The sequence below is a fragment of the Eurosta solidaginis genome, chromosome 3, assembly GCF_040869045.1.
Source record: "Eurosta solidaginis isolate ZX-2024a chromosome 3, ASM4086904v1, whole genome shotgun sequence".
Classification (NCBI taxonomy): Eukaryota; Metazoa; Arthropoda; class Insecta; order Diptera; family Tephritidae; genus Eurosta; species Eurosta solidaginis.
The window spans coordinates 11,462,176-11,483,320 of NC_090321.1; the positions used below are offsets into that span (position 1 = coordinate 11,462,176).

Sequence of the window (21,145 nt, forward strand, 5' to 3'; positions counted from 1 at the left end):
AAGTGCTGTCTGCTGACTCTACTGAATCATCTCCCGATGGTAAATGTACCTCAAGGCACTCCTCACTATTACGTGACCATCTCCGTTCCCTTGCTAGGACTTTCCTCAACCGTGCTGTCCGCACAGAAATTTTCCTATGAGAAACCTGGAAATTTCACGCTTGTAGATCCTCAATACATCCCTATACTCGTTCCAGCACGCTTCGCTCTCCACGATCTTTGCCAGCTTCAAATTTTCTTTTACCTGTCTTCTAAGAAGGCTCAGCTCATCGCTCCATTTTTTAGTAAATTTATGCGTTTCAATCTTTTTTGTGAAAATGTCACATTTTTGCCTCTTGTAGGTAATTCAGGACGAAATCGAAAAAAAATTTTAAAATTGTATACATACATATGTCTTTATTTGATTTCTTTATTTATGACTTATTCAATTTTGTTTTTTGCATTAAAAACTGTTATTATCGTTTCTAGAGAGGACCCAGGATCTGGAAATCTAATCACATTTTCGCAATTTCTCTTCATTGCCGTTGAAGGATTGGTGCATATACTTTTATCTGGAAATTTGAAACCAAAAATCCCCCTTCGGAATTATTCCCTTCTTGTAGTTATGTTCTTCATAACGAGTGTTGCCAACAACGTTGCATTCGATTTCAATATACCAATGCCACTACATATGATTTTTAGAGCGGTGAGTAAAGTCAAAATAAGTTGCTAATTAAACTTCCTTAACCCTAACGCCATAGTCGTAACCATACTTAACCTAAAGATAGTGAAAATTTCATAAAAATGAAGAAAACGCAAAAAATTACAAACATATGCCACAAAAAATAAGTCTCTTAGTCATAACGTATCCAAAAAAATGAATAAAATCTACAAAAAGTTATTAAATTCACCAACTCAAATATTTTTGGGTTATGGATATGGCGAGAAACCAAAAACCAATTGGTTGGCTATGGTATGGTTATGGCGTTAACGTTATGGTATGGCACTTTAGGCCCGGGTTTTCAGTACAAGTTCAATCCAGTTTGTCAATTATAAGACGCTTAAACTTATTATGCTGTTTTTCAGTCAACCTTAATTGAAGTTTAAACAGCTTTAATCGCCGATCTTGTGGGTCTAGTTAACCTTACAACTGTTTGCGTTCTTTATTGTTTTCATTGGAAAATAATTAATTGAGTACATTCAAAAGAGCTGTTTTCACTGAAAAAAGTGCTCATAGTGATGCTCGGATAAACGAATTAATTTGTTTATAAACAGATATTTTAATTTATATTTTCTACTTATTTGATCACAACTTATTTACAGGCATCATCTAGTCGCATAGATCCTGAGCCAGGTAAACAATTGTGAATGTAAACCAAACAGCAATGATTTGAGCCAGATAAAGCCAGATAAAAGTCTAGTTTAATTTGTGAGCCAGATCATTGGACAGCATACCCTCTGTACTTGGTAGCACTTACACACATATGCACTAGGGCATCCGACATTTAACATATTTTTTCCACACGACAACCCATAAACTTTAACTTTAAGTCTGAAAACAAATTATTAAGGCCATAAAACAATTATATCACATTCCTTTTAAATCATGATAGAAAAACTATAAATTTTTTATACAAGAATCACAACATATGTCCAATGCTTTTTGCACAAAGCTCCTCACAGAAGAAAAATTTTTAATAGCAGTCTTGGGACGATATTTATTTAGTTCAAAACGCTTCTTTTGATACCCCTCCCGAAATTTTTGGACGTTTTTTGACTGCCGACCCCTTTGTTAAGCATTAGTGTTGTAGCTTGGTTTTAAGTGCAAAATCCCCTACAATTTTATATGGAAATTAAACCGCATTTGTGGCATAGTTTAAAGAACTAATAATACTAGTTACTAGTTTGATAATTTGTTTTACTTTTTAAGAAAAATTGTATGAAGCGATTCAGGGAAAAAAGGTTGAAAATAACAGGTACCCTATTATGTGTACGCATTCGTTGAGTGCTGCCAACTGATAGTACTGATCCTGATCGTTCCAATAAGATTTGATCGTGATCCAGAGCTCGATGACTCAATGGAACGCTACTCTTACAAGTGGAACACAACAGCGACATCTGCCTATCACAACGTATGTGTACAAAAATATCACCACTCTGCTTCTGACTCAGAGCGTTTCCTTAAGAATTGAGCGTTATACGGAGCTAGAAAACTCATTCCTTGATGGCTTTTGTAGACAATGAAAAACCAATGTTGCCTTACAAAAAAGCCCACACAAGGCATACTTTATCTGTGACTGAAAAACTGCGTTGTACTACAACTAAAGTTTAAATTTTACTAGAGTTTAAGCAAATTTTGTTTCAGCTTAGTTTAAACGAACTACTGAAGAACCGGACTTTAATATCCCCTAAATGTAAGCAACTATTATCAAAAAAAAAAAAAACTAATACTTTAAAAAACGGCCTACTTTAAATTTAAGGACTTGAAAATTTAGATCTAGATGTGCATGACATATCGCTCATTTACTTCAATAGCGTCATAACTCAAGAAACACAATTTTCCAGGAGAGCCATTCAAAGATTTTAACTACCATATGTTGCGCATATAAAGGCATATTTTCATTTTTATAACACGTGCTAAATTTTTAACTGATCACGAAGATTTTTTTATACAACATAGATCATGATGTTGGGTACGTTTATATGTTATTAACTCAAAAGTCATGTTTTTTTGAGTTATGACGACGTTGCAGCAAATGAGCGATATGAGCATGTCGACTGCTGATTTGAATATCATTGGGCGCTTTCAGGAAACACAAATGTTGAGTAGTCGTTGAAGAGTGATATTGCACCGTTGAGTAGCTACGATCCACTTAACGGTTGAAATGTTACGTCAAATTACTGCGCAGAAATATTTTTCGCTACATTTACTAGACGTGCTTATTCGGCTGCCTTTTAAAGTGTTGGTTATGAATAAAATTTTTCCTCTTAATAGAAGAAGTCCTTTCCATAAAATCAAAGGATAGTTATTTCATTTGACAGTTAGTTGAGCGAACTCAACTGTTCATAAAACAAAATTTCTATCACTTAATTGGTGGAAACATGTTTGCAACGTATCAACAAAAATATTGTTCTCTGAAAGCGCTCATTCTATCTCGGAAAGGCTTTCCTCGTGTTCCAATGGTACATGAACCTTATACGGATAGAGATTTAACATGCAAATGCAACAACAATGTGATCCATAAATCTCTATCCGTATCTGGATCGTGTACCATTGGAACACGAGGTTTATCTCAGCAATCATTTGAAAATGTCCTTGTGAGCAGTGATGCCAGATTGTGCGAAATCACGTATTTTGAGCGATATTTCACTATATAATTTAATAAACGGGAAAAAGGGAAATTTCTTTGTCTTCCATATAAAAAAGGGATTTTCTTTAAGCAAAATATCTATATGTGAAAAGCTGATAATAATATAACTAAAAATAGTAAGCACACTTACTTATCAATACTTTCAAATATTAATACTGGCAACACAAGAAACAATTGTCATTATTTGTTTTGCTTGGCCTGTCATTGTATTTTACACAATTCACAACAACATACCTTTATTTAGTAGTAGTGTAATAAAAGAATAAGAATTTATTCAAAAGACATAATCTGGAATATTTCACCACATTGTCCGCTGAAAAAAAAGCGTTTCCAAAGAAGTTGTGAGGAGGACGAGTGGTACAGTGCCTGATTGGAATATGTGCTGTAGGATCCGTTCAAAGAATTTTATAAGGCGTGCAATGCATCGTTTCAACTCTCACTCAAACACTTTTGATAGCCCTTCCTTTTTTAAAAAAGACTGTTCTCACCTCTCTTAATAATTAAAGTAGTGCATTATGTTTCTATTAATTTAAGTACTGCACTCAGCTGATAATATCGCTTCTGATCTGGATCCCTGAAAAACAGCTGCCTTTCAACAACTCGGCAAACAAATAAAAATTAACAGGCTTACAAGCCAACCTAATATAAACGCACGCAAGTCATTTTCTGTCAAAAATGTCTCATGTACATACAACTTCCCTGCAAAAATTGTTGGATTACGTGTTCCATTTTCTTCATGTTGGAGTACTCTAACAATACTCCCTTGCAATGCGTTTGCGGACCACCATCAGCCGATCATAGCTCGTTTTTTAACGACAGTGATCACGACACGGTGACGATCGAACAGAGTTGCCAAAAGCAAAAATTGCATACAAATAACTAATAATAAAATTTTACTTTGGCAACTCTGATAAAATGCAACAACGCACTGGTTTTATGTATACATACTATAGTATGTATAGAGAAATATTAGTTTCTTTATTCACGCAAATGCTAAATAACAGAAGAATATTCGTAGTATAAAATATAAAAGTTGTATTGCCCCTCTTCATTTACTTTCATATTAAATTAAATTCACTTCGATAATTCTTTCCGACACAATTCCTCTATAGTACTTTGGCATATGATCCTCTGTGGGTGCTCCATGGAGTACTACAGTGAAAGTACTTTGGAAAGTACTCTCACGTATGTACTCTATGGAATACTCACAAACAAAGCGAGAGTGGGATCACCTACTCCTCTCCTAGGACATCGCAATGTTAATTGGAGCACATTTTTTGTATGAATACAGATTAGATTTGGAGCAGTCCTATACTCCCAAAGGAGTATTCCTTACATTATTTATAGAGTACTCGCGTTTTTTGAAGGGTTGTATGAGAGCAACCCAAATTAAATTTGCTGCGTGAAAACTTAACTCGATTTCCAATTTTGGTTCTGCGCGACATTTAGATTTGACCTTTACACACATGTTTTACATTGTCGCAACGCATGCTTATTTGGGTTAGGGCAAAAAACGCCGGTTGTTTGCGTGAGCTAAAAAAACGCAGTGCGGTTTTATTAGGTTGGCATGTTAACCAGGTTTCAATGGGTCACTTGAAGGCAGTGCACTGCCACAGCGTACAAGAAAAGAAAAGGAAAGAAATAATTTAAAACCTTTGGGAATTTCATGCGATATTTATACCTTTCATGAAAATGAAACTTTGGCACGAATCTCAAAATTGTAAGTCCTTAAAGGAAAATAGATAGACCCACCATTAAGTATACCGAAATAATCAGGATGAAGAGCTGACTTGATTTAGCCATGTCCGTCTGACGGTCTGTCTGTTTGTATGCAAACTAGTCCCTCAATCTTTGAGATATCTTGATAAAATTTGGTGATCGGGTGATTTAGGTGTCCGATTAGACATTTGTCGGAACCGGCCGGATCGGACCACTATAGCATATATCCTCCATCAACCGATTTTTCAGAAAAAGAGGATTTTTGTCATATCTTCCTCAATTTATCAGATTTAAGCTATAAACTTCACCATATGCTTTCGTATATTGCGCATATTGTTGTCTGAAAAAATGGATGATATCGGTCGTATATATAGTATATATCTCCCACAACCGATTGTTCAGATAAGAAACTTTTCGTAAGTACTGCCCTATTTTAAGAGCTAGAGGCTTCAATTTTCAACGAATGCTTACGTATATAGCATATATTGTGTGAAAAAATTATAGAGATTGGTGGTATATATTATATACTCCATATAAAATGTCAGTTGTGCCCCTTTTTTACGGCTAAAAGCTTCAAATTTCATCAAATACTTACGTTTACGTTATATATTGTTCAAATACGTGATTCGTAGGCATAGTTTTTACATGCAGACCACAAAAAACGTGGAACTTTGCATCCTCACACAAAGTACCTACCTAGTTTTTTATTTTATATTTAAACCTATTTTATTTTGACTATGATTATGCGCCATAATATTTAATGAGTTCAATGTACATAATCTGTACATACTAGGTATATGCATTAGACTGGGTCGATTTATTAACCGATATCAGAAAAAAAAGTTCCACTACGCATATCCAAAAAATAATTTTCGAGCCTGCGAAATTTCATTTTCATTACACGTTATTTAAAAAAAATTTAAAATATTTTCACCACGAATTTTTAATAAATACGTAAACAATTATTTGGAGCCTTGAAAATAAATACATATAGTCAAGTATCAATAGTAAAACATGCCTCTTCGATGTCAACTCAAGAACTGAAACTTTATTTTCCAACCGTTACATTCAAACTTAACGCTAATCTTCTTTTCTTTTTACTTATTTAATTTGATCTCTTACTTTATGACGATGTATGTAACTTAACTTATGTATGTTATAATGTATGTAACATAACATAAATTTTCTGTTAGTAACTTTTAGTAACATTGCTTACGCCTAAAGCTGGAGTCATTGGTGCCGTATGTCGTATCGCTGTATCCGTATCCCTAACGTAATCAGCTGTTTATCGTTACGACGGTAAACCAAAACCCAATTGGTTGGCTACGATACGGTTACGACTGTAGCGGCACCAGTAATCGATTGCATTGATTCTCATAAGGTTGGTCGAATCAGCTGTTAAAAGGTTACCGATACGGTTACCGATAAAGCACCAATGTCTCCAGCTTAACATAGCTTAAGGCTACCATGAAGTTATAACCGTTTACTACATATATCACTCCTCCACCGCCAGAGTAGGCAGTCCCTGCTGAATCGAAATATATATGTGTATTTTCATAAAAAATCATGTGTTTTCAAATATGTTTTTCTTTTTCACTTGCGTTTTATATATTTTCTTAAACTTCTTATCTTTAGATACTAACTGGTTTCCTTCTTGAACATAGTTCGTAACTTTTTTGTATTTTGGCTTAGATTTACTTACACGATTATTATTAACAATTTCATTAGCGAAATTTTCAGTAGAGACTTTTTTCAATTTTCTGTTTGAATTTTCCACTTTTTTAGTCTTATCGGCATGTATTAATTTTGAAAGGTTTGATAGCTCTTCTTTTGAAATTAAGTTATTAATAAAATCAATAGGACGATTTTTGGTAGTTGAGTGAATTGTGTTATTATACGACACTATTGCTTTAAAAACTTTTTCGGAAATATCATCTTTATTTTCCTTATCAGCATTAAACAATCTAATGTGTTCATTAAGGGTACCATGGAATCTCTCTACATCTGAATTACCCGTCTTCAAGTAAGCAGTTGTAGTATGCATGGTAATATTTTGCTCTTTCAAAAACTCTCGAATGGCAATTGTATCAAGCTCGTTATCTACTACAAGTAATTTTGGCTTTCCCAAATATTGAATTCTTTCTTTTATAGCTTTGATTAAAGAAATCCCGGTGATCCGTCTTGATTGAGAATCTTCGACCGAAAAGATATGGACGGAAATATTTTGTGGCCCACACTATCGCGAGTAATTCTTTTTCAATCGTACTGTAATTTTTCTCGTGTCCATTTAAGGTACGACTGGCAAAAGAAACCACTCTATCTCTTTGCATTAGTGCTGCTCCTAAAGCAAAATTGCTTGCATCGGTAACCAGCGTAAATGGTTTACTAAAGTCTGGGTGGATAAGTATAGGATCATTCTTTATTAACGTTTTTAATTTTTCAAAAGCAGCTTTGAAATCTTTATCATTAGCTTTAATCTTTGTGCCTTGTTTTAAATATTTTATTAAATGATATGCTATTTTCGAATAGTCTTTAATGAACCGCCTGTAATAGCCCGTTATTCCCAAAAAAGATTTTATATCTTTCTGCGTCCTTGGTAACTCTATTTTATCAATCGCTTTTACTTTTTCCGGATTTGGTTTGATGCCAGAAGGGGTCACTACGTGGCCTAAAAACTCGTTTTCCCTTTTAAGAAAATTACACTTATCTAATTGTACTTTTAAGTTTGCTTCAGTTAAACGTTTCAAAATTTTACCAATGGCTTCCAAGTGCTCCTCTATACTTGTTGAAAAAATTAGTACATCATCTAAATAAACTAAACACATTAATCCTATATATTCCTTCAGAACATTGTTTATCATACGTTGAAATGTAGCCGGTGAATTACGAAGGCCAAATGCCATGCGTAAAAATTCATAATGGCCATTAGCCGTTGAAAATGCTGTCTTCGGAATATCATCGGGGTGCATTTCAACTTGATGAAAACCCTTGGCCAAATCTAAGGTCGTAAACTATTGGCTTCTTCCTAATTTATCAAATATGTCGTCCATATTTGGAATAGGAAACCTATCTTCAATCGTAATGTCATTCAACTTCCGGTAGTCTATTACAATGCGCCACGTTTGTTTATTGTTAGCGTCTAATTTTTTTGGAACTACCCATATTGGGCTATTGTATGGACTATTGGAATTTCTTATTATACCCTGCTTTACCATTTCTGCAATTTGCTTATTAACTTCATCTTTATGTACCTCTGGATATCTGTATAAACGAGAATAAACCGGTACGTCGTGCTTCGTTCTTATTCTATGCTTTATTTCATTTGTGAATGTTAAATTATCATTTTTATCGTAAAATACATTTTTATATTTATTTAGTAATTTCATTAATTTTTCTTTTTTAAACAGCTGTAAGTGATCGGTTTTAATTAAACTTAAAATATTGCAGTTTTTAATTTCGCAGTTAAAAAATTGGATGTTACTATCTTTATACGATGCTTCATTATAAATTTCTTCCTCTTCAGATAAAATTAAAGTTAATACAGCGTTTTTGGTAATTAATTGCCTATTTGGAAAATCGATTGCGCAGCCTAAATCTTTCAAAATATTGTTACCAATTAGTCCATCAAATTTTTTATTGAAATTACATTCTAAAAACTCGCAATAGTAACCTCTCAAATTAAATTCGTTAAATATTGGGAATTTACAAAGTTTCGTTAAAAGAGTTTCTCTACCTAGAGCTTTGGCTATTACGTTAACATCTTGTTTCCATTTAGGGTGACAAATGTTAGTATTAATTAGACTGAACTCAGCACCCGTATCAATAACAAATTTTAATTTTTTTGAGGGGTTATCTATTATTATATAGGGTAGTTTTGCTCGACTGCATTTGGAAAATTTACACTCGAGCTGCCAATCTCCATAGGTTCGACCTGAGAACTTGATCTATTGAAGGCCTGTACTTGTCTTGATCCATAAGGAATAGTTTGATTGCAACTTCGATCGTTGGCATTATGGAGAAAATTTCTGTTATCATATTGTGCGGAATTTGACTGCCTAGTTCTGTTTGAATTATTTGAATTATGCAAATTATTTTGATTAAAACGAAAAGGATTGGCTTGCAATTGTTGTTTGAGATTATTGTTCACTCTTACATGAATCAAAATTCCCACAGAGATTATCATTTTGATATTGATACATACGCTCGCAAATGTTTTTTTCTCTTTTAATAAATGGTTTACTGTTTCTATGGTCGTTACTAAAATTTGTTTTTCCATTGTTAAAACTACCATTTCGTGGTGGTCCAAATTGACTGTAGTTTTGATGCCTGGCATCAAGTATTATTTTTAGGATTTCTGGCAAAAACTAGTGTACGCGTTGGCTCGGGTAAATGATCTCTAAAAGTCTTGAGAGCAATTCTATTAACTTCTTCTGTTGTATACGTTTTATCACCATGTGTTAAGTTTCGATTATGTATTTTATTTGCTAGCTTATTTATTTCAAAGTAATAGTTTTCAATTGTTCCCTGTAGCCTGTACGTTTTCAAATTATCCATTAAATCAATACTACTCTCCTTTTCGCCGAAATTATTAATGAGTATTTCTTTCAAAATGGGCCAATCAACCATACATGAGAAAAAATTTGTTGTCTTTTTTTTTTTTTTGTTGTAACTTGCACCCATCAACTAACGGGATAGTGAAAAAATGTTGTATTCTTTTTTTTTCTTTAAGGTAAAGTTTTAATTCACTTTATTTATATTCTTTTTACTTAAACAGTCAATAATTTTTTAACGTTTTTATTTCACTTTTTCTTGATATAGAGTAAAGTGTTAATTTTTGCCACTTATTAATTATGTTTTAATAGTTTCAATACTTGCACTCAGTTCATAGTTAACACTGAAGTTTTAAATGTTTTTTTGTTTTTGTCAATGTCTTTTATTAAATTTGTTTTTCTTTAAACAATAAACACGCACCACGATGACAAATTTAACTTTATTTGCACTTTAGCTTTAACATAAATGACTCTTGCCAAATTATGTATTTGTTTTCCTCGTCGCCAGTCAAGTATCAATAGTAAAACATGCCTCTTCGATGTCAACTCAAGAACTGAAACTTTATTTTCCAACCGTTACATTCAAACTTAACGCTAATCTTATTTTCTTTTTACTTATTTACCCACTAAACCAAAGCTTCCGATTTTTTCGGAAATCAGTCTTTTCTAAACAAAGTCGAAAGTCTACCAATCTACCTTAACGAATTCGCAACGATTGGCCAAACCAGAATCTCCGAAGTTGTCGGATATCAGACTTGTCTGAAGAAAATCTAATATTTTCCGATTTTACTTAACAACTTCGTATCTATTTCGAAAAGAGAAAAACGTAAATAGATTTTTAAACTCAGTAGGCGTTGAAACATTTTTAAATTTCAGATTGTGAGTAGCAAAAAAAGTGTTGTGCATAAAAATTAAATAATAAAATTTATACATATATTTGCTGCAGTGAGTGAAATACAAAAGTAAGTGTGAGTAAAATCATGTCGCGTCAAGCTCAGCACAAAAGCATTAAAAGAGAAACAAAAAAATACTGGACTCCATTTTTAACAATGAAACTGAAAATCGCGCTGAAAATGCGCAGAAATATAGCACAGACATTTTTGAAGGCGTGCAAGTCGAAAGTGCAAACAAAATGGACATTGATAGTGATTTTGACTGGCTATCTGTTTGCCAGAGTTCTTCGCAAGTCAAAGAACCAGAACCAGGAAACGAACCTGAGAGTCTAAGGAGTTACCTCAAGTCTTGGACAATCAGACACGGTATTTCGCAAATAGCCGGTAACGAACTTCTCAGTAGACTTCATAAAGTCGAAGGGCATGATGTGCCATGCGATGTACGCACCTTGAGAGGAACTTCCAGAGAAACTCAAATTGCAAGCATGGGTAGCGGATCATATTACCATTACGGATTAAAGAATCCTCTCACCGATTTCTTATACAAAAATATAAAATTGCGCAATACGAATACAGACACTTTAGAGCTAAACTGCGGTATCGACGGATTACAGATATTTAAGTCATCAAAGCAAACTGCTTGGCCTATAATGATGAGTGTTTCTAATTATGAAGACGTTTTTTTTGGTTGAGTGTTATGTGAACTGGGATGTAGAGGGAGTGCGAAGTCCAAAAACAAAGCCGGAAGCTTCCAATATATTTCTACAGCCTTTAGTAGACGACCTGAAGGTGTTGCTACAACAAGGCTTTTATTATGATGAGAACGTATTTTCCATCTCGATTGGAGCTTTTGTTTGCGATTCTCCCGCTAGAGCATTTATTTTAAATATCAAAAGCTATTCAGGTTACTATTGCTGCTCGAAGTGTACACACAGAGGTGAAAGGTACATGAGAAGAATAACCTTCCCTTCTAACGCAGCGAGTATGCGAACAGATTCATCATTTAAGGAAAAATTACAAAAAGAGCATCACTTAACTCTCGATCAAAATTTGCTAGAAACTATAAATGTTGGCTGCGGCACTCAATTCCCGATAGATTACATGCATTGCGCTTGCTTGGGAGTTACTCGTCAGCTTGTTAAACTCTGGGTAAAAAATAGAAATTAAAGTTATTCGTTATCAAAATCGCAAATAGAAAACTTGGCCTTCGAAAAGATTGTGCTAAAACAACAGTTTCCTTCTGAGTTTCCTCGAGTGCCGAGAACAATTGATGAATTAGATAGATGGAAAGCAACCGAGTACCGATCTTTTCTTTTGTATAGTGGACCGTATGTGCTACAAAACAAACTCGATGAAAAACGTTACCGTCATTTTTGCAAATTGCACTTTGCGACGAGGATCTTATGTCACCCGGAGCTATGCTGTCAATTCAATAACGTGGCTAAAGAGCTCCTTGAAGAATTCGTAAACGACTTTGTGCACCTCTATGGCCAAGAATTTGTAACCTATAATTGCCACAGTCTAAAACATTTATATGGCGATGTTTTAAAATATGGATCTCTTAATAACTTTAGCGCGTTTAAATATGAAAATTATCTTTATCAATTGAAAAAAACAATAAAAAAGGGATCGAATGTGTTGGCGCAAATATCCAACAGAGTTATTGAAAAAAGTTCCATAATAAAACAAGAGTCACATCGGGAATTGTTTCCTATTCTAAAAGGGGCTCTAAAGGACAACACTTTCCGAGCTATCATATGTGAGCACTTCAAATTGTCGACACGACCTCCAGATAATTATTTCTGCGTTAATAAAAGGATCTATATTTTAACAAAAATAACAGCGATCAATAATGACATATGCATCTTCGCAAAGGAAGTTAAAAACCTCCAACGTAATGACTTTGAATCCAGAAGTTGGGTTCTGAATATTTACGACACAAATTATTTGCTAATTTCTGACAACGAAGAGAAGTTTAATCTAACTAATATCGACTGTAAATATCTTTATTTTTATATAGAAAGGTATTCACACTGCTTTATACCACTGCTGAAAAATGAGTAGCCATTACACAAATGTCCCCGTAGAATGTGAAGAAAGTGGTAAGTTTTATCACATGTGCTCCTATAAACATTTAATTTATGAATGGAATTTATATTTCTGCAGCTATTTACCCCGGCAATGAAGTAGTAATATTAACACAAGAGGAGCAATGCATTCCTTCTTCAATGGGGCAAACTCAAGGATATACGGAGAATATCACTGAGAACAAACCATGTGAGTCACTTATCTACCTATAAAAACTTAACTTTTCTTGGTACTAGTGCAGTGGCAGAAATTTTAAGATTTTATTTTTTATACTTTTGCAGATAGCGAACATTTGTTAGAAGTTATTGTAAATCAAAATAAGGAGCTGATAGAAGAAAATAAAAAACTTCGCGAAGTCAACAATAAAATTTATGAACACTTTGCCGGTTTAAAACGATCAATAGACCAAACCTTAGCTGTCTTTAAACGCCAACGCACTTTATGTTCCAAGCTGGCAAACCTTCCCTTCAACGATGTGAATGAAATATTGGATTTTGAAAAAATTTTCCAAAACGATGAAGAAGTGCGACAGGAATTGGTAAATATGATAAGTAGTTTAGTTGAAAATGTAAGCCGTTAGAGGTTTAGAAGACAGTATTTTTCAACGCCTTTCTCAGGCAATTGAAGTTATTATCACAGGACTATAATCACACCTCTTTACACCCCTTTTAACTACTAACTACATTAAAATGTTTTTTCCCTTTTTTTGGTTCAACAGATAACGAAGTTCGCTAGACAACCGACAGATGACCTCAAAAAATTGATCGTTGCGAACTTGAAATATATATTTAATGACGATTATTTGGCACGCAATTTTTCATGGACAAATGTCAATAACAATATTTCTGTGAAGGATTTTATATGTATTAAACTTCTTAAAGGTACGTTATTAAACTTATTCAGCAAATTCCTAATTCATTTATGTACTAATTATAGAGTCGGCTATGGAAAACATACCCCAAACAAACTACACTAAAATAGACGAGACTTTGAAAAAATTTTTTGATAGTGCCAAGGACCGGTTCGCAAAATTATCGAAAAGAACAAGTACACAACTTGAGGGAGATAAAAGCCAAAAAATGTAGCTAAAGCATTTTAGCCATTTATCTTTTTTATTTTATTAATTTTATTATATTTTGGCTTAAACTTGTGTTTAAAAATATCGCTTAATATGAGGAATGCCATCGAAGCTAAAAGCTAAAAAAAGTATTAACGCAGCTAAAGAATTTTAGCCATTTATCTTTTTTATTTTATTTTATATGCAATTTTTGAATGGTTAGGAAATCTCAGATTTTTTTTCTCAATATTGAATTCTTATACATATATATTTATATGTAATTTAATTTAAACTATTTAAACATAATAAATTAAATTGTATTAATTAAATTAAAAAAAAATTGTTTTTAATTGGATATTTAGATAGATTTCTTTAGGAAATCTCTTCAAGATTCTGTAAGCACAAAGCTTTACGAACTCGTTGAGATATTTCTTAAAGATTTCGTGAAAATATTACTTTGCGAAATCGTTAAGAAAGTTCTTAACAAAATCGTTACGACGTTTCTTTACGAAGTCGCGTCAACCCTGTCATACAAATTTCTTTACTACTTCCAAAGAAAATCGGTTCCGATTTCGGCAGATTCTTTAGACACAACTTAACGATTTCGAAAAAAAGTCGGAACAAATTGTTTAGTGGGTAATTTGATCTCTTACTTTATGACAATGTATGTAACTTAACTTATGTATGTTATAATGTATGTAACATAACATCAATTTTCTGTTAGTAACTTTTAGTAACATTGCTTACGCCTAACATAGCTTAAGGCTACCATGAAGTTATAACCTATAACTACATATATCACTATATATGCTGAAAAAACCCTTAAAAAAATGGCGAAAGGGTAAATTTTTCGACCAAAACACTCCCCAAACCCAAAAAATATTTCGTAGGCTCCTAAATTATTTTTTTTGGGTATGCGTAGTGAAACTTTTTTTTTTTCTTTTTTTTCCAAATCCCATCGAAAAATCGATGGTGCGATATCGGTTAACTTTCGTCCATACAAATCGACCCAACCCAATATGCATAGTTTATTTTCCTTTGCGAATAATCCTATATAATTATAGGGATCACTTATTGCTAATATGATAATGGGAATACTTATATTAAAAAAGAAATACGTCTTTTCAAAATATCTATCAGTTTTAATGATAACGGCTGGCATTGTCTTATGTACAATCATATCGGGAAGTAGTGTGGTGAGTATCCACATTCACATTAATGCATACGACTTTCATAACTTTTCTTCTTTGCTTATATAGAACAACTCAACCGAATCTGTGCCAACAAAAAGTGCAAGCGTAGGATATTCGGATTTTTTCATATGGACTCTTGGAATAGGCCTTCTTTCCATAGCTCTTTTTATATCTGCTTACATGGGTATTTGTCAGGAAACGCTTTATAAAACTTTTGGAAAACATCCACAGGAAGCACTTTTTTATACGGTAAAATTATAATATGCATGTGTATGTATGTAAGTATATAAAGATATATCGCGTGCTTAATAACAATCGTTAGTATGGGCTGTCCAAGTTCGAAATCGGACCTTTCGTTTTTTTTTAATCACAAATATTTAATATGTAAAACTCATAAGGCAAATACTATAGGTCAAGTAAATAGAAAAAGACATAAGATGTAGGCTATCTGAAACGGTACGGATGTTTTTTCAACTGTCAGAAGCGAGTAAAAATTTTACCCGCATTTAAAAAATAGGAGTAGAAAAATAAATGTCCATTAAAGGAACTGTATTTTGCAGTTTAACAGTGCCACCTAATGCCAATACAAAATGAGATAGCAAGGTCCAGTGCGAGTTTAAATTACTGTTAGAATAAAAACTAGAAACTCAACTTTGACCACCTAAACGATGATGAGCAGTAAAGTTCAGTTGAAACTTTCACTGAAAGGCGGACATAGGGAGAGCTGTTATCAATATTTTACGTATTTTAGCGAATTTTATTAATTTTACACCCCCCGTTATCGTTCGAATCTCTGAACTGTCGAATAAATAACTCAAATATTCAGTATAGCAAAATTTTCTTAATTTACAACTGTAATGTTTTAGTAGTACTTCACAATTTAATTACTCGTGTACTTCACTCATAACGTGTTAAAATCAAACTGATTGATTATTCCTCAGCTTGCGCTGCTTTAATACTTCCTGTTGCCTCGTTTGTCTATTTCTCCAAGGGTTTAGACTTTTCACGAACAGCCTTTTCGAAAAGTTGCTTATTTATTTCTTATATTCGCGATAGTCTTCTTGTTATATGCGTGTATATGTAAGTAATTAACGGTTAGGGCCACCTAACATTTAAGGTTTGCATCATTTTGGCCGTCACATCTGTCCTAATGAAAACAACTTTTCTTTACAACATTCTTACAAACTATATAAACTATTCAACATGAATACGAGTGTATGAGTGGATAGCCTTGTTGCTTCCTTTGCTTTAAGGAGCCCAAATCCGCTTTAACTACTCATTCGTTTATGTTGCAAGATTTAAATAATTTTTTAAAAACGAAATTAAGTAAATTTTCTTTAAATAAGTATGTTCATGTTCAATTAACAGATTGTGCACTCAATTTTAAATTGACGGTTGATAAAAAACAGCGAATTTTTACAAAACGTTTGCTAATAACTTTTACATAGAATTGAATGATAATTAACCGCCACCGGATTATGATCAAAACGCGTTTTGAGGTACTCCTTTAACAATTTTTGTGCTATTGTAAGAGTTTTTGTCAAGTAAAAAATTACAATTTTTTATAAGTGGAGTCAAGTAACCACGGTTGTAAGCAACAGGGTGAACTTTTAAAATTTCTAAGAAATGTCTTCATAGCGCCAATCAATACCTTTTTTCATGCGGATACCCTGTCCATGCTTATTTTAGCTGAAAACTGTGTTTAATATGTCTCTAACAGACCAAAATCTTAAATCCCATTTTTAATTTAGGCAAGATTTTAACTAAAGAGTATTTTAGTCAGCGACTATGATTACGGGCCATAAAGTCAGGCTTGTATAGGACTAATAATAGGACAAACTCTAAATACCCATCGGTATGCTTCCACGCATAATTTGAACATAAATCAATGGACTGGCAAGTGCACTTAATCAGCCCAATTCTGAACAATAATTCCGTGCGAGTTTTTTCCCTTCTCCCATTGCTCGTATTCTAAATAAAAATTCCTTGTGAGTTTTTTCACTTCTCCCTTTCCTCCTATTCTGAACAATGTTCGAAAAAGCGGAAGCCGGTTATGGGAGAAAAGTAGGTATTATGAATGTGAGTGGGTGCGAGATTTCTCTGCCATTTCTTAGGAGTTTTTTCACCTGTTAAATTAAAGGGAATGTATCAAAATAGTTAAAGGAAATTGGTGCTCTTAAGAAAGAACACTTATTTGTACAAATTTGTGCTAAAATACGTACATTCTACCACGATATTCTTTATTTTAAGTCGAAAAGTATATTGTCACGGATATTGGCATCACTAAGCTATATCATCACTAAGGCGATGCTAAGGCCATGCTAAGCGATATTTACGTCAATAATCAAATCATGTATACACATATATAAGGCATCCGAGAGATGTCACTTACATATGCATTTACTTATACGCCTATGTGTGCGCGAGAGACTGTAAACTACAAACATTCACATCAATAATTCAATCATTATGTCAACACATATGTAGGCACACGCAGCTGAGAAGCAAGGCACAACCATATGCAGACATCTTATTTGAGATGCTCCTAAATGTAGGCAATTATAATTGTGGAAGTGTCGCTCACACATACAAGCATGGGGTATGAGAAAAGCTATAAAATCGTGCAATTTTAGTTATAGCTGAGAAGTTTGAGAGCTCATGGACAATGCTAGTAGATTCTAGAAGATGCGAACGAGGAAACCAGAGAGTTTAAAAGGCCGCAGATGTAGAGGCGCTGGAATTCAGTTTGATTTGAGTTGTCAAGCAGTTACGACTAAGACGATATCTAGCGAGCAATAGCAGTATTATTTTGAAAGTCAGTTTCATTTGAGCTATCAATCAGTTTGGTTATTGAGCAAGCTATTCGTTGCACATTTTGAGTGTTATTGTGAAGTACTTTAATAAAGGCCATTTTGCATTATTACAAATTGGAGTTATTTATTCAATAGTTTAGTGATTCGAACTTAGCAGAGGATTGCAAATAAGAGGATTTGCAAGTAAATTCGTTACAATTGGTGTCAGAAGAGGAATTGTTGAATAAATTCCGAAGATTGGGAATACAACTTGGACATGGCAAAGTTCAGTGAATTGAAGATCCAGCAACTGAAGAAGGAGTTGGAGAGCCGTGGATTGAATACAAGCGGCGTTAAACTCGAACTTCAGGCACGGCTACGAGAGGCAATGGAAGCAGAAGGAATTGATGTGGACGAGTATGTCTTTTATTCTGATGGGGACGAGACAACAACAAAAGTTGAAGAGAAAAACGAAACATCGCAGACAGTTACGAGCACAGACTTGAACATGATATTGGCTGCAATAGCTGCTCAAACATCGACAGTAACATCAATGTCGTCGCAAATATCATCCCAGCTAGAATCACAGGAGGTACGCATTTCAGAAATGGCGTCGCAAGTAACATCACATTTGGAAGAATAGAAGACGTATATGTCATCACAGATGGAATCCCAAGAGACACTTTTAACATCCAAGATGGAAGCACAAGAAACGCGTATATCCGAAATGTCGTCGCAACTGGCATCTCAACTGGAATCCCAGGAACACCGTATAACATCCAAGATGGAAACACAATTGGAAGAACAGAAAACACAAATGGCGTCACAAATTGCAGAACAGTTAAAAGAACAAGAGGCACGCATAACATTACAGCTCGAAGCACAAGAAGAGCGTATCTCAACAAAGCTGGAGGCACAGGAAACAAAATTATCATCGCAGCTGGAGGCTGTTAGTGAACGACAAGATAAAGTGGAGGCCGACATGGATGCTTTGAAAGATCGGATTCAAGAGTTACAATTGAACCGTCCAATCACTTCAACGTCTACTCTGAAGGTAAAATCCCCAACGTTTGATGGTTCTGTTCCATTCCAGGTATTTAAGCTCCAATTTGAGAAGACGTCGGCAGCGAACAACTGGAATGCTGAAGATAAAGTTGCAGCTCTGTTCGTGGCATTGAAAGGGCCAGCAGCCGAAATCCTACAAACTATTCCCGAAGGAGAACGGAACAACTATGTAGCATTGATGGCCGCTGTCGAGAGACGTTATGGAAGCGAGCATAGGAAACAGATATTTCATATTGAGTTGCAAAACCGTCACCAAAGAGCGAACGAGACTTTGCAGGAGTTTGCCTCGGATGTTGAAAGGTTGGCTCATCTCGCAAATGCGGACGCACCCGTGGAATACACCGAGAGGGTAAAAATCCAGAGTTTTATAAGTGGCATACGGGACGTGGAAACGAAGCGAGCTACATACGCAAACCCAAAGCTGACATTTGCTGAAACGTTATCACATGCATTGACTCAGGAAACGGCCTCACTATCGAGTAAACCAGCATACAAAGCTCATCGTGTGGAAGTGGAAAGACCGGATTGGGTAGACACAATTTTGGAAGCACTGAAGGGATCACAACAGAAAAATGCCGGAGTTATTAAATGTTTCAAGTGCGGCAACCCAGGTCATATTGCACGACATTGCAGCACCGGTCCCAATAGCTCCAACAATGTGGGTGGCCGTAAACGCAGAGCTGAAGGAGATGAGCAAATCTCCAAGTCCACTCAATCGTTAAACTAAAGCGAGTCAGCCGCAAGGGGCGACAGCTGGCTCCCTCAATTGTATGCCCCATAATCTCTATCTCACAAATTGGAAGAAGGTCAAACAATCTTACTGTCGGAGGACATGTGGATGGAAAGGAACGTTTACTGACTGTAGATACGGGTGCATCTCATTCCATCGTTCGAGCGGATTTAGTCAACAAGAAGATAAGACCATTGCATGGAGCAAGATTGCGTACAGCCACGGGAGAGGACACCCAGGTAATTGGAGAAGTAGAATGTGAAGTCGCAATTGGGAACGTCACGGTAGTACACAATTTTATAGTGGCAGAAATTGTTGATGAAATCATAATTGGAGTGGACTTCTTAATCGACCAGGGCATCAAGATCGACATGCAAAGCAAGACGATGCGATATAAAAACATGGATGTACCACTTAATTTCGGCTACGAGAGAGGCTACAGAAGTAAACGAGTGCTGCTGGAAGAGAGTCAGCAAATACCACCAAAATCCGAAGCAGTCAACTGGGCAAAGGTTGATGGATATTGTGGGACAAACAAATTGTGGGTTGTCGAAGCAGCAAACAAATCAGCACTAAACATAAAATAAAAAAATAAATGTAAGGCGCGATAACCTCCGAAGAGATCTAAGGCCGAGCTTCTCTTCCAATTTGCGTCGTGCTCCTCTTGATTTTTCCCTACAAATTGGCCGGACGGGACCTACATGTTTTATGCCGACTCCGAACGGCATCTGCAAGGCAGATGAGTTTTCACTGAGAGCTTTTCATGGCAGAAATACAATCGGAGCGCTTACCAGACACTGCCGAGGGGCGACCCCGCTTAGAAAAATTTTCTTCTAATTGAAAAATCTTATTTCTAAAATTTTGATGTTGCTTTGCCCGGGAGTTGAACCCAGGGCATACGGTGTGATAGGCGGAGCACGCTACCATCACACCACGGTGGCCGCAGCACTAAACATACTTGTAGGAAAAACCCTGGCTATGACAAAACAAGATGGACGTATTCCGGTAAGAGTACTCAATGAGTTCAAGTCACAACTCAAACTGACTAAAGGAGCTATTTTGGGAAGATGCCAAGAGGCTGAAGTAGTTATTAACTGTGAACAGCTCCAGGAACACGTTTCAGCTAGTAATACTGATCTTTCAAATTACATCACGGCATGGACGCAGGGGCTAGAGGAAGCATATCAGAGTAAGGCAAAACAACTGCTCCTAAAGTACGCGAACATATTTGACCAGGGTGACTCTAAACCAGGCCGCACCAACGTTGTGAAACATCAAATTGACACTGGAGATGCGAGGCCGATCCGTCAAGCTCCACGTAGTGTTCCACTGGCGAAGCAGGAAGTAGTGAAGCAAGTCATTCAAGAAATGAGCGACAGCTACTTTTGAGAGACTCTTGGACCAGGTACTGAAAGGACTACATTGGAAAACATGCTTGGTGTACCCGGACGACATCATCGTATTGGGCAGGAATTTTGATGAACATCTTAGGAACTTGGAGGAAGTTTTCCAAAGAATAGCTGGCGCTGGTCTGAAGTTAAGTCCCCAAAAGTGTGCGCTGTTTAAAAAGGAAGTAAATTATTTGGGTCACAAGGTAACGACAGAGGGCATCTGCACTGCGAACGAAAAGATAGAGGCTGTAAAGGATTTGCCAAGACCACAGAACCTACATGAATTAAGAAGTTTCCTTGGGCTTTGCACATATTACC

At 35.2% G+C, this 21,145-nt stretch overlaps 2 protein-coding genes across 3 annotated transcripts in view; both read left to right on the forward strand.

Moving 5' to 3' along the window:
* The window catches only part of Efr (ER GDP-fucose transporter), a 45,697-nt gene that overhangs the window by 16,554 nt on the left and 7,998 nt on the right, over nt 1–21,145 (forward strand). For both annotated transcript variants that reach the window (XM_067770784.1, XM_067770783.1), the window contains 3 exons: nt 468–684; nt 14,721–14,852; nt 14,916–15,098. In XM_067770784.1, coding sequence (XP_067626885.1) covers nt 468–684; nt 14,721–14,852; nt 14,916–15,098 — 532 coding nt within the window. The remainder of the gene's footprint in view (nt 1–467; nt 685–14,720; nt 14,853–14,915; nt 15,099–21,145) is intronic.
* Nucleotides 9,873–13,979, forward strand: LOC137243273 (uncharacterized). The gene is made up of 5 exons (XM_067770785.1): nt 9,873–12,613; nt 12,678–12,788; nt 12,881–13,137; nt 13,318–13,480; nt 13,536–13,979. Exons 1-5 carry the CDS (start codon nt 12,568–12,570, stop codon nt 13,682–13,684), a joined length of 726 nt encoding a protein of 241 aa, XP_067626886.1. The 5' UTR covers nt 9,873–12,567; the 3' UTR covers nt 13,685–13,979.

Coding starts and splice junctions, on each gene's coding strand:
- LOC137243273 (XM_067770785.1), top strand. CDS start 12,568: ATGAGTAGCCATTACACAAATGTCCCCGTAGAATGTGAAGAAAGTG. Junction 13,138..13,317: donor AAGAAGTGCGACAGGAATTG/GTAAATATGATA, acceptor TTGGTTCAACAG/ATAACGAAGTTCGCTAGACA. Junction 13,481..13,535: donor ATGTATTAAACTTCTTAAAG/GTACGTTATTAA, acceptor TACTAATTATAG/AGTCGGCTATGGAAAACATA.